Source organism: Peromyscus californicus, unplaced genomic scaffold (assembly GCF_007827085.1).
Source record: "Peromyscus californicus insignis strain IS unplaced genomic scaffold, ASM782708v3 Scaffold_4__1_contigs__length_199733344, whole genome shotgun sequence".
NCBI classification, from domain to species: domain Eukaryota; kingdom Metazoa; phylum Chordata; class Mammalia; order Rodentia; family Cricetidae; genus Peromyscus; species Peromyscus californicus.
Genome location: NW_026294562.1, coordinates 82388543 through 82402454, shown reverse-complemented (window position 1 = coordinate 82402454; position 13912 = coordinate 82388543). Strand labels below are relative to the sequence as shown.

Below are 13912 nucleotides of genomic sequence, written 5' to 3'. Positions count from 1 at the left end.
GGGTCCTCGTGCTTGTGTGGTAGGCACTTACCCATGGAGCCACCTTTCTTGGCCCTGTTCCTAGAGTCTTTCACGAGGCATGTTGCTGCTATTCATCCTTGTTGCATGTGGTAACCATTTGGTCTTTTTCCTGTGGACTATAGGCTGTTCTTCCATTTGTGTGATTAAAATGGTTTTTCATTTTGAAATTTGGATTGCTAGGAAGCTAAAATGTGGAATGAAGTCTCCTCCCTCCTTACCTCTTGTGTAACTATAGCACGGTATCCATCCAGGAAGTGGTGCAGCCCCCTGTGGCCATTCCTGAGGCAGCTCTTCCAGGAGGACCGTCCCATTTTCTGCTCTAGCTGTGGGAACTCCCCTGCTCCTGGGTGAGTCCTGAGGACGGTTCCACCTCCCGTGCTTTCATTCCTCTTGTCTCAGGTGACCTGTTCAATGCTCAAGGAATCCTTCCTCAGACCTGCGGAACTTTCTCTGTGTAGCTTACACCTCTCCAAGTGCTCTTCCCTGGAAGTCTGGAACCTTGATTTTCCTGAGCCCCCATTCTGCCTCCTCAGCTTGCACTGTGGGCTGGAGACTCCGGGTGGTAGCAGGAGCGCGGGCTGGGCTCAGCTGGTCTGCATCCCTTCTCTCTGAGACTTCAATCTTCTGATTCCTGCATTCAGTATCTTGACAGCTTTGTGTGGCATATTTTGGTTGGTCTTCTGTAGCAGGCTTTCTTGGATCGCCAGTCCCCAAATCATGACAGGGAGACTTATTATTAATTATGAATTCACTGCCTTAGCTTAAGATTGGTTCTAGCTAGCTTTTTAAACTTAAATTAGCCCAATTTCTATTAACCTATGTGCTGCCTCAAGGTTCGTTTACCTCATCTATGTACTGTCCGTCCTGCTTTCCTGCTTCCTCTGTGTCTGACTGACCGCTCACTGGCTGGCCCCTGGTGTCTCCCTTTCTTTCTCCCTCATTCTCTCTCGAGCCTAGATTCCTCTTCTTACTTATTCTCTCTGCCTGCCCCACCTATCCCTCTACTGCCTAGCTATTGGCCAACCAGTTTTTTATTAGACCAATCAGGTGCCTTAGGCAGGCAAGGTAAAACAAAGGCAACACATCTTTACATAGTTAAACAAGTGCAGCATAAACAAATGCAACACATCTTTACATAGTTAAACAAGTGCAGCATAAACAAATGTCATACATCTTTACATAGTTAAACAGTTATTCTGCAACACAAACAGATGTAATACATCTTTACTTAGTTAAACAAATATTCTATTCTACAACAGTCTTCTAATTATCTAAGGTGATAGGTTTAATTTTTTTATTGCTGAGTGGTGATCCACTGGTTCAATTGAATAGATATGCCATCTTTTTTTTTTTTTTTTTTTTTTTTTGGTTTTTCGAGACAGGGTTTTTCTGTGTAGCTTTGCGCCTGTCCTGGAACTCACTTGGTAGCCCAGGCTGGCCTCGAGCTCACAGAGATCCGCCTGGCTCTGCCTCCCGAGTGCTGGGATTAAAGGCGTGCGCCACCACCGCCCGGCTTAGATATGCCATCTTTTTTTTTTTTTTTGGTTTTTCGAGACAGGGTTTCTCTGTGTAGCTTTGCGCCTTTCCTGGAACTCACTTGGTAGTCCAGGCTGGCCTCGAACTCACAGAGATCCGCCTGGCTCTGCCTCCCGAGTGCTGGGATTAAAGGCGTGCGCCACCACCGCCCGGCTAGATATGCCATCTTAAACCTTGTACCTGTTGAACACTTGGGTTGTTCCTAGATTTGACTATTACAAATAAGGCTGAACCAGTCTTTGTATTTACATGTTTCTATTTCTCTTGGCAAATACCTGGGATTGAAATTCTCTTTTCCTTTTCTTTCTTTCTTCTTTTTTATTTCCTTTCTTTTTTTAGAGACAGGGTCTTATGTATCCCAGGCTGCCCTTAAACTTACTGAGTAGCTGAGGATAACATTGCACTTCTGATTTTCTAGTCTCTCCTTCCTGAGTGCTGGGATTACAGGTGTACCTCCAATGCCAAGTTTACGGTGCTCAGGATCGAACTTAGAACTTTGTGCTTGCTAGGCAAGCTCTCTACCAACTAAGCTATCTCCCTAGCCCCTGACATTCCTTGATTGTAGAGTACCAAGTATGTATTTTGTAGAATTCTGGCAAACAGTTTTCCAGTCACAATACTGCCAACATTTGATGTCAGTCTTCCACTTTTAGTCATTTTAGTGACTGTGTGGGGTCTCATTGTGAGTTTATTTCACATGGTTTGTTTTATCCTGGGGATAATAGGAAGGAAGGTGACATGCATAGATTTAAATTTTGAAAATAGCCATCTGTCCTGTCTGCTTATTAAAAAGCCCACAAATGGAACTTGTTTTGAGCAGAGCCCCATATAAAGTGACTCACATCCTGTGATATCTTTTGTGTTCTTATTGGACATTTTCCTATCTGTTTTAAAGAAGTTCAACTGTGTTTTCCTGTTGGCCTGTCTTCTTACCGGATTGTGAGATTTCTTACGTTCTGGATCCAGAGCTCATGTGAGAGGTAATGGAGTGAGCGCTTTGAAGCACTCCTCTCTTGTGGGTGCAGTGGAACAGGATGGTGGTAAGAATAGAAATGGGCTGTTGAGGTCACTGGGAGAATGAAGAATGTGTCTTAGACATACACTGGACTCCTTAAATTATTTAAAATATTTTTGAAGCGTTGGGGTCTATATGTTCCTTTTGTTCCTGAATATTCTTAAATGCATGTTTTAAAGGAAAAATAAACCTGAATCATTTCTGTTCTTGACTTAATTGCAGGAGAATGTCTCAGGGACCTAGGATGTTCTCCCTTCTCCTGGCCCTTTTTCTGAGCCATGGAGGTGCATGCCAGGGAGACCCAAGCTCCAGGCAGGGTAAGTCCTGAGGAGAAAAGCACCTTTTGCAGCTTCCACACATTTTAGGGGATGTAGCTGGATATATCAGTTTAGGTTCATGATGCATTCAGGTGTGTGTGTGTGTGTGTGTGTGTGTGTGTGTGTGTGTGTGTGTATGTATGTGTGTGTCAGAGAGAGAGAGAGAGAGAGAGAGAGAGAGAGAGCATATGTGTGTCTGTGGGTAAGTGTTGGCCTTTTAGGGTTATTATACAAGTTTTTTTTTATTAGTGCATATTATTTGTACAAAGTAATAGGTTGATTATAACATTGTCACACATGCACACAATGTACTTCGGTGGACTTCACCACCAGCACCCTCTCTTTCCTCCATTTCCCAGGGGTTCACTAGATCCCACACATGAGGGAAGCATGTAGCGCCTGTCTTTCTGAGTCTGGCTTGTTTTGACTGACAGGATGATCTCCAGTTCCAACGTTTCTCCTGCAGATGACATAGTTCCATTCTTCTTTATGCTAGAATAATACTCCCCTGTGTGTATAGATCACACTATTTTTCACCAGGATCTTGTTGATGGGCTTCTAGGCTGGCTCCGTATCCTGGTAATTTTGAATATTGCCACACTGAGCACAGATGGGTGGGCATCTCTGTGCTGTGCACCTTAGCTGCCTCTGTGTGACACAGAATGGATCAGACAGTAGTTCTCCTTATGTTTGTGGGACGCCTCTTCCCCGATTGCCACAGTGGCTGGACAAACTGACCCTCCCAGTGACAGTGTGTAAAGGTTCTCAGTGGGGGCTGGGAACCAAAGTTTTCTCACACTGGGCATAGTTATTGTAATGATTACAACTCAGGGAAAGCCTGAGTGTCTTTTGTTGGGCTCCCATGGTAGCTACATTTGCCTTTATGAAGGTCACACAGTGCAGTTCTCCTCACATATCCAATGGCTTTCTTACAGATTTACACCCATTGTTACAGAAAATGGCGGTGAGTGTTCCATTTTTATTTTAATCAAAATCCCCTCTACTGGCGCTGCCAAATTTCAATGTTATACTTGATTTTATCTCTTTGCCTTTTAGGAAGAAATAATAGAGGGAAGCTATCTGAATGGTAATGTCCCCAGTCTGTCCCATGTGTACCTTCTGAGATCATCAAACAGAATATGGATGTGGTGTCTGTGGAACTATTCTGTTTAAAGTTGTCTTCTCATTTTGTTCCCTGCTGTAGCGTTTCTGGATCTCATACAGTTCGGAAGGTAATCTGCCTCTGAGGGCTTGGAAGGGATGGGATTTCTTCCTAATAACTCTGACATGGAATTTCTTACTTGAGAAAAGTAGTAGATGCTCATTGCAAAGAGCATCAACCAATGTTTAGTGTTTCAGTGACACACTTGTTCCCCAAACACTATCCCTCCATCACTGTAGCTTAAGACCACAATGCCTGGAGTGCTTCTGAGGAGGCACTTATTCCCAGGACTTGGTGAAGAGAAGGGCATCTGTGTTTACTCTACCCCTCAGCCTGGGGCCAGTTGCTGTCCCTTTGGACAGAATAATGAAACCGAGGCTTGGGGAAGGTGAGTGGGGGCCACACAGCTGGGGAGTGGCAGAACTGGAGTGTGACCACCACCACTCTGCTCTGTGGTGTGCAGGCCCGTGCGAGAGGCTGGAGAGATGGGGTGGTGTGGCAGTGTTGTAGAAAGAAAGCTGTCGACATTAAATCTTAATATGCATTCCATGAAGAAGAGGAAATGGGGGCCTCAGGCCCCTGGCAGGGACAGCCAGTGACATTAAGATGAAAGGCCCCTGTAAACATCCCTCTCCCCATGAGAACTGCAATGGTGCTTTTAGATATATTCTTTCAGGCTGCAATTTTATTTATTTACTTATGTGTTCATCCATCCATCTACTTATCTATAACAAAAAAGAGATCAGAAGAAAGCTGTTTGTAGTGGCTGGGGAGACGGCACAGTCGGTAAAGTGCCTGCCTCACACGCATGAGGACCTGAGTGTGACCCCCAGAATCTGTATATAAGTTTTGGGTGTGGTGGCACATGCTTGGAATCCCAGTGCTGGGGCAGTACAGACAGGAAATTCTTAGGATCTGCTGGTCATCTGGTCTAGCTGAATCAGTGAACTCCTGGCCAATGAAAGACCCTGTCTCAATGATACTTGAGGTTGTCTTCAGGCATCTACACACACGCAAACATACATACACATCTGTATATACACATAGACACATACACCTTTATACACATACACCTGTATACACACACATACACACACACATGTATACACACACATACAATACACCTGTATACACACATACAATACACCTGTATACAAACACACATACACACATACACCTGTATACAAACACACACACCTGTACACACACACACACACACACACACACACACACATATACACATACACCTGTATACAAACAGACCTGTATACATACACACTTGTATACACACACATACATATACACACCTGAATATATACACATACACACCTGTACGCACACTCATGGACACACCTCCTGCCACTGTGCCAGGTGAAGGCATCTCTTACTTCTCAACATAGAGTTCCTGGCATCCCTGATCCATTTCCACCTTCTCTCTGAGCCTCAGGGCACACAGCCAGTACAGGAATGTTTGCAGGGGACCTGGTCATTGACTTTCTCCTGTCTGTCTTTGCTTGAAGCTCCCATGTGTGGACTGCAGACCTGTCCCACAGAGTTCTTGCCTATCTGAACTCACGGAATGTGGCCTTTACCATCGCCAGCCTGCAGGTGTGTGTATGTGAGACGTGTTCCTAAATTCTACTATTGGTCACACCTTAGTGCAAACCAGTTGTACACTGAGTGGAAACTGGAGGGGATTTCCTGATAAAAGAACAGCAGAGATGTATTAGATGCTTTTCTATTACTGGACCACAGTATCCAAGACGAGGTACTTCTATTACTGTAAAAAAATCCCAAGACAGGAAAGAGTTGTAGGATGAAGGGATGGATCAGTGGTTAAGAGTGCTTGCTGCTCATTCATGAGGAACTCAGTCAAAGAGTTCGGATCCCAGCACCCATGTTGGTGGCTCACAGATACCTGCAACTCCACATCCAAGGGATCTGATGTCCTCCTCAGGCCTCTGTGGGCGCCTCTATACACATGCGCACATATGCTCACACAGATACATATACACTCATACATGAATAAGTCTTTTTTAAAAAAGAGTTTAATCTACTTCATAGTTTTAGAGGCTGACCATCCATCAGTATAGTGCTGGCTCCTCAAAGGCATAGTAGAATGTATAAACTTGGTAGATGCATTACAATGGTGGGCACACCTATGGGAGGGAAAGATGGATCGAATGGGGGGAGAGAAATCTGGGGCAGGATTCATGGTCAGGCTCACTTTAATCCTCTCCTGAGAACTCACCAGTATCTCACGGGAACTATCTCAGTTCCTTCCAAGGGCAGCATCCCTATGCCCTCACACCAGGGTCCACTTCTTAGAGGCGGCCTCACCTCTTAATGTCACCTTCATAGGCACTAACTTCTGATGCTTGAGCCTTGGGGGAGAAACCACACCCAACATTGGTGACAGCAGTGGACATCTGGTTAGGGCAGCAGTAGGGCACAGAGGAGGTGTGATGACTGGGATGTCTCAGCATGGCTGGTCACTCAGGGTGATACCTTGAGAACCACATCTGGACCTGAGGATGTGTTCAGTGCTCACATACCATTATTCTGTTTAGTAAGGAAGTCACGCCATAGGCTGATGAATTAAGGAGCAGCACAGTTCTTTGTTATTTCCAGTTTTAACTTACATTTTAATAAAACAGAAATATCAACAGATACTCACACCAGATCTGCACCCAGAGGGGGCTTCCTGCTCACTATTTGCTCCTCAAGCTGGAGGGGCTGTTGGGCCCACATGGCATCTGCCTCCATCACTCCTGGCAACGTAATTAGCAGTAACGAGTAACCCCTTCCTCTCTGACAGTAAGGTTTCCCATATTGGTAGGTGTATACTGCTGCACGTGCATCTTCATTCACTTGGCAGGTTGGCACAGTCGAAGACACCGAGAATGAGGTGGAGAACACTCATTACTCCCACCGTTCTGAGGTAGAGACAGACACCCAGTAAATAAAAACTCACTGTAAGTGGAGAAAAATGGTGGACACTGCTGCGCACTTCTGAGCTAGGCACCACCGAGACTGCGGTAGACATTTAATTCTCACAGCGCCCCACACGGCGAGCACTATTGTGGTCTCTGTTTTCCAGATATGAATTCTAAGGCCCAGATGTAGGGTTGCCAACTTAGCAAATACGAAATATAGGATGCCCACGGACTAGAGGTGTAGTTCAGTTGGCAGAGTGCTTGCCCAGCATGCATAAAGCCCTGGGCTTGATCACCAACACTGCAGCAAATGGGCATGGTTGACACATATCCACAATACTAGCACTAGAGGGATGGAAGTAGAAGAATCACATGTTCAAAACCATCCCTGGCTGCACAGTGAGTTTGAACCCAGCCTGGGCTACATGAGAAAGCACAACACACAAACATACACTATCTAATTAAATTGAAGTACAGGTAAGTGTAAACAGATGGCATACATGTTACCTGTCTTTTATACCCATTGTTTGCCTATAAGCATTAGTTCACACCGCCTTCCCAGAGAATATTTGTGTAAGGGGTATTAAGAAGCTGAGGCTGGGCATACAACTGTAACCTCAGCATCTGGGAAGTTAAGACAAGAGGAGTGTGTGGATATAGGGCCAGCCTGGACTACATAGTGAGACTCCCATTCCCCAAAGTGAACAACAGCAGCAAGTCCAAAAGCTCCTAAATAAAAACAGAAAAGGAGTCCGCAAATAGCAGAGGGGAGGTTTTCAGGGGAGGCTGGGGGCCTGACAAGGCGTTACAGACACGTTGATTCGTTCTGCCTGGGTTTTCTCCTTGCTCAGCGTAGGGTTTGAGTGGTAGGAAACAGGGACACTCACTCAGCATCTCCACAGAGGTCCACTGCCTCGGACAAGGACCAGGCAGGTTACAGAGTGGGGAAATCAAGCTGGTCCCTGAATGGGGAAATCTGGATTTTGTAAGGAATCCCCCAACTTTACAGCATTTGCAACCACTAAACCCCCCACAGACAGGCTGCTGCCAGGTAGGGGACTCTGCAGGGAGTCGGGGGAACCACTGAGCTGCTGGCCATGGTGCTGACCCACTGTCTGGTCTTCTGTTCACTGACTGAATCTCCCATGCCCAGGCAGTCATGGAAGCCCACCTGGAGCAGTATTTGTACCAGCCCCAGAAGCTGCTGGAGGACCTGAGGGACACTGATGCCCAGCAGTTCCGTACCGCCATGAAATGCCTTTTGGAAGACAAGTGGGACCACCTGGTGAGGCGCGCTTGGCATCTCCTGAGGAGGAGCTGGGGCAGTTGGTATTTGCTGGGCCCACCCAGGCCTTGGCCACTCTTGACTCCTTTCTCTCGTCACTGCCACCCCAACTTGGGACCCTAGGGCCTGGCTTTTCTTCTCCAGTTTCTCCGAGTTACATTTTTCTACTCTTATGGCCACTGAGTGTACTGAGGGTCTTCTGATGGTTTGAGTTGGTGAGTGTGTGAGGGTGATTGCTGTGTGCAGTGGGTGTAGAAAGGACTGGCCCTGTCCCTAAGGTCACACTGCTGGGTGAAGACAGGCAACAACTAACAATGACCATGAAACAAGATTAATAACAGAAACAGCACAGAGAGCAAGATCCCCAAACCCCAGAATGCCCCGGGGCTCCAAAGCTGAGGGCTAGTGTCCATTTATCGGAGAGAGGTGGGTATGGATCCCTGTTCCAAAATGGAGTCAAACCCTTGCCTAGCCTCAGTTTCCCCATGTGGACTCAGGCTGGAAAGATTCTTCTTCTTCTTTTTTTTTTTTTAAAAAAAAGATTAGTTTATTTTTATTTTAATGTGTATGAGAGTTTTGTCTGCATGTATGTATGTCTGTGCACCATGTGCATGTCTGGTGCCTGTGGAGGTCAGAAGAGAGCGCTGGGTCCCCTGGAGGTTCTGGTAGATATGAGCTGCCCTGCGTGGGTCCTGGGAATTGAAATGAGGTCCTCTGCAAGAGCAGCACACACACTTCACTGATGAGCCATCTCTCAGCTCTAAAATGTTAAGATTCTTATTAGTTTTAATTCACAAGGTTTTTAAAGAGGATTTAAACATTCTAATGATTCTATACTTTCTATTGAATTATTTTGGTAATGTCAGTGATCAAACTGAGGGACCCATGCGTGCTGAGCAAGCTGCATCCCTAACTCCTAATCTGTTCTTACGTTAATATTCGTTATTAAAACATAAAAGCCACTAGTTTGGTACGGATAGACTTCATTTTTAAATGAACTTCAGCTTTTAAAAGTGATTCCATCCAAAAATCTATTAAAAATTATGTTGTTTAATGTTTATTGAGGCTTTTCTATGTATGAGGTGTTTTTCTAAGGGAATGACAAGCAAGGGACCAGTGAGTAAAAATGTAGTGTTTATAGAGAATACACCTCTAGTCACAATTAATTAACTCTGCTATTAGGTATGGGTATATGCCAATAAAATTTTATTCACACACACACACACACACACACACACACACACACACACACACACACACACACACACGAGGTGAGTCAGTTTGGGCTCATGGGACAGATAGCCATCTGTCATTGTTTCAAGGGTTTAATATGCATGGATTAATTTAATCTCCTCCATAACATTAAATAAGGTTAAGAAGAGTGTTACCATTTAAAGGCAGGCTTGCTAGCTCATGCCTGCAACCCTGGAACTCGGGAGGCTGAGGCAGGAAGAGATTTTGACATCGTTTGGGACTGCATAGAAAGTTTCAGTCCAGACTGGACTACAAAGTGAAGCTCTGTCTATACTCACACACTTGCAGGAATGCACACACATGCAGGAATGCACACACATGAAAAAGGGCTGAAGGTTTAGCATAGTGGTCAGAGTGCTGGCCCAGGATGAACAACGCCCTGAATTCCATGCGTAGCACCTGCAATCAAAATAAAAAATAAGAAATAATCTTGCGTTTTAATATTCAGGTGAGGAAATGGAGTCTTGGAGAGTAACCTCTAGTGACTCATCTTAGAAAGATTGAATCTGAGGTTGGAAAATGGGTTCCTGCCTGAGGAAGCCATGGGCCTATTTCAGAGTGATGTTTTAAAAAATCTACGTAACAAAATACAGAAGATTGAAAGGAAGCCAATTATCTTGGAGAACACTCATGGAAAGGCCCAGTACAAACACAGAGGTAAATTGTGTGTTTCTTTAACACACCAAGGAATAGAACTCAGCAGCAAGTCTAGCGACTTCAGGAACTCTCAACAAGTGTTGTCCGTAAAGATCTCAAGATGTCTGCAGTAGCTGTAATCCATTGTGAAAATGCAAATGATTCCTGCTGTGACAAAGATCCTGCTCCCCCTGTGGAGCCTGATACCTTTGGTCACCCCCAGAGGAAGCACCACGTGTCAGTTCTATGCTAATGAAAGTGAAGATGTGACATTCTTGCTGTCCACCCAGAGAATGGGAAGAGCAGGTGAAAGCCTTGCCTTTGATCCAAAGGTGATGGAAAGCTCTAGGCATTTCCACATAGCAGCATGATGTGAATTTCTCCATGCTGCAGCATGTGAGTCTCTTCCAGTGCTGTCCGGTCAAGAGGCAGCTCTCCTGGTACTATAATGGTTTGAAAATGGAATGTACCCCATAAGCTCATGGTCCCCAGCTGATGGGACTATTTTGGGAGATGTGGTGAAAACTTCAGGAGATGAAGCCTAATTGCAGGAAGTAGGTCATGGGGGGCGGGTTTAGAAGGTTATGAATGGTCCTTCCATTTCCTTGTTCCCTGTCAGCAGTGTGGGGAACAACCCCATCTACAAGACCCCACCCCCACCGTGTTCTGGCCAACTAAACATGTCCTCCTTCAAGCTGTCTTCTTGTGTCCTTTGGGCACAAAGCCCAAGTGACTCTCACTTCTCTCCTGCCTTTAGGACCTGAAGGACACTGTCATCCACTTGGGAGACATTTGGGAAGAGGCCCTTCAGAGCCCTGGTGTGAACCGCAGCCTGTTTGCCATTACGCTGGAGCGCTGTTTCCAGGTGCTGAGCCCCTTGGAGTGTGTGGAGGTCCTGGGCAGGGTGCTCAGAGGGTCCTCGGGCAGCTTCCTGCAGCCGGATATCACAGAGAGGTTACCCCAGGATCTGCATGAGGATGCCTTTAAGAACCTGTAAGTCTTTTGCTCTGAACCCTCAGTTCCGTGTGCTGCCCAGGGGCTGCTGTGGTGATTCAAGGCGGTTAACACCCAGCAAGGGAGAAAGATGGTGGGCACAGGTAGACATACGTCTTCAGAAGCAGAGCTGAGCGGTGCTTTTATTAAAACTATCTTCTCTCTCAATTGTAGTGTCTGGGAACTATTCTCCTAGTTCTTGTCACATCTAGCTACCACCTGCCCTGTGATTTGTTACATGGTTTTCTTTATAAGCCTTCATCCTTTCTGCTAAAACAACAACAACAACAAAAAAAAAAACCCCAAAACAAAAACAAAACAAAAAACAAAACAAACAAACAAAAAACCCATTTGTTTTAGGGCCTGGGAATGGCTCAGTGGTAGAGCATTGACTGTGTAATCATGAAGATCAGAGTCTGCATAACCAGAGTCCATGTAAATGGCAGGTGGGTGTGGCAGCCTGCCCCTAATTCCAGCCTGGGAAGGCAAAGACAGGGGATTCCCCCAGAGCAAGCTAACTAGGGAAACTAGCCATATCGATGAGCTCTGGGCTTGACTGAGAGACTCTGACTCAACAAATAAGGTGGAAAAGCAAGCAATGAAGATTCCCAACGTCGACATTATCCTCCATAGTCACAGACACACATGTGTACCCACACACATGCAACAGACATGTGCACTACATGCAGAGAAATGGAAAAGAAAAAAATTAAAGTAAATTTAACTTCATTTCCATAAATGGAAAATCATTATTTTTGTTTTAAGTAAAAAATAGTCTTAAAATACACTAAAAAGCAGTGCCACTAAATCCTAGCTCCCTACACTGCTCTCCTGAGTATCTTAGTCAGCTGTAGGCTGGGCACCTTGGACAGCAGACACTTATCTCTGGTGGCTGAGATGGTCAAGGTCAAGGCATGGCAGATTTGGCGTCTTTCTACTTTCTGGTTCACAGGAGTATCTGCTTGCCATGTCCTCTGCTGGCAGAAGGGCTGTAGAGCCCTCTGGAGTCTCTTAGACAAGGGCATGAATCCCATTCATGAGGGCTCCACCTCTTGACCCTGAGGTGACCCCAGGGGATTTGCCCAGGTCTTCTCTTCACTTCTCACTCTATCCTGCCCTCCTGTTTCTTTTCTTTGTGGATGAGGAAATTGAAGGGCAGAGAGACTAAAGAACTCACCCTAGGGCAGTAGCATTCCATAGGGAATGGTAAACAGCATTTTTTTTTTTAAAGATTTATTTATTATGTATACAGCATGTGTGCTTGCAGGCCAGAAGAGGGCACCAGATCTCGTTACAGATGGTTGTGAGCCACCATGTGGTTGCTGGGAATTGAACTCAGGACCTCTGGAAGAGCAGTCAGTTCTCTTAACCTCTGAGCCATCTCCCCAGCCCCGGTAAACAGCATTTTTGCAGTGGGAAAGTTTTCCCTTAAATGATGCTTACCACTTTGTATGCATATGCATGTGTTTATGTATGTATTGCATTTGTGTATGTATGTATGTGTGTGTCTTTCAATTGTCCCTGCTTTTTCAACTATCCTTGCTCTTAAAAAACAAAACAAGGTGCTGGAGAAAGGGCCTGGTGCTTAAGAGCACTTGCTGTTCTTGGCAGAAGACCTGGTTTTGGTTCTCAGCGTTTTGCATCTCACAGCCACCTATAACTCCAGTTCCAGGAGATCAGAGGCCCTCTTCTGGCCTCTGCTGCTACTGTACACATGCAGATAAGGGCTCCCATACAAATGCACACAAAATAAAATAAAAAATTGAAACAGGAGCAAGCCAGAGGAAGCAAGCCAGTAAGCAGCACCCCTCCATGGCCTCTGCATCAGCTTCTGACTCCCGGTTCCAGCCCTGTTTGAGTTCCTGTCTTGACTTCCTTCAATGATGCACTAATGTGGAAGTGTACTGGAGGGTGCTCAGCTCCTATCCATGGTCTCTTCAGACCCTGCTGCTATGGGAGTAGATGAGTCACTTCTCCAGGGCAGTGACATTCAGGTTCAGTACGTCCGGCTGGTGCCTGTGGAGCTGCAGCACAGATGGATGAGGCGTTGTAACCCACTCTGCAGCCAAAATGCGACTTGCACATGGAGCCATCCAGATCCAGTGAGAGCAGGCATTGTAGGAGTGCCACAACACAGCTGCTCACTGATTCTGCCCTGTGCCCTGCTCTCCTGCTTCAACAGGGCAACTTCTAGTTCTGCAGGGCACCGGAGAGCTCCTCCTCTGAGGGAAGGGTCCTGGCTACCTCCTGCTGGAAGGCACCTCAGGATCGAGTCCCACTGCTGGTCTCCAGAGGAGAATCGTAGTGCAGAGTGTGTTAAGTACATTCAGAAAAACAAGAACTACAATATTTTGTTTAAATAGATTTTTAAAATTTGCTATGGTGTTTATAACAAAAAAAGAAAATAGAAACACACACACACACACACACACACACACACACACCAGAACACAACTGTGGAATAGCAGAAGTCTTGGCTGTGTTCTTCCTTCAGGGTCCTGACATAGGTGTTGGAGACAGCTGATGATGCTGGAACACTGTGGGATCACTGCTGGTGAAGTTCCCACAGTGCAATTATACATTTCTAATGCAATAAAGTGTATTTATGGCCACAAATTAAAACAAAAAGTCAAAGGAATGGAAATAAAGAAATAGAAAACACAAAGATAACATTGTGTGTGGGTTAAGGTAAAATTTGTATGTTAAAACACAGAATGACTGTAAAAAGTCTGCTGGGAATGCTCGTTAGAAGAGGTG

The 13912-nt window shown here is 45.6% G+C and overlaps 1 protein-coding gene across 1 annotated transcript in view; it reads left to right on the top strand.

Annotated features, from left to right (window-relative positions):
• The first annotated feature begins 2457 nt into the window (after nt 1-2457).
• Nucleotides 2458-13912, top strand: part of Otoa (otoancorin) — a 70279-nt gene continuing 58824 nt past the window's right edge. The window contains exons 1-8 of the mRNA XM_052713699.1: nt 2458-2537; nt 2795-2889; nt 3825-3853; nt 3946-3976; nt 4094-4121; nt 5572-5659; nt 8141-8272; nt 10920-11155. Coding sequence (XP_052569659.1) covers nt 2799-2889; nt 3825-3853; nt 3946-3976; nt 4094-4121; nt 5572-5659; nt 8141-8272; nt 10920-11155 — 635 coding nt within the window. The 5' untranslated portion in view covers nt 2458-2537; nt 2795-2798. The remainder of the gene's footprint in view (nt 2538-2794; nt 2890-3824; nt 3854-3945; nt 3977-4093; nt 4122-5571; nt 5660-8140; nt 8273-10919; nt 11156-13912) is intronic.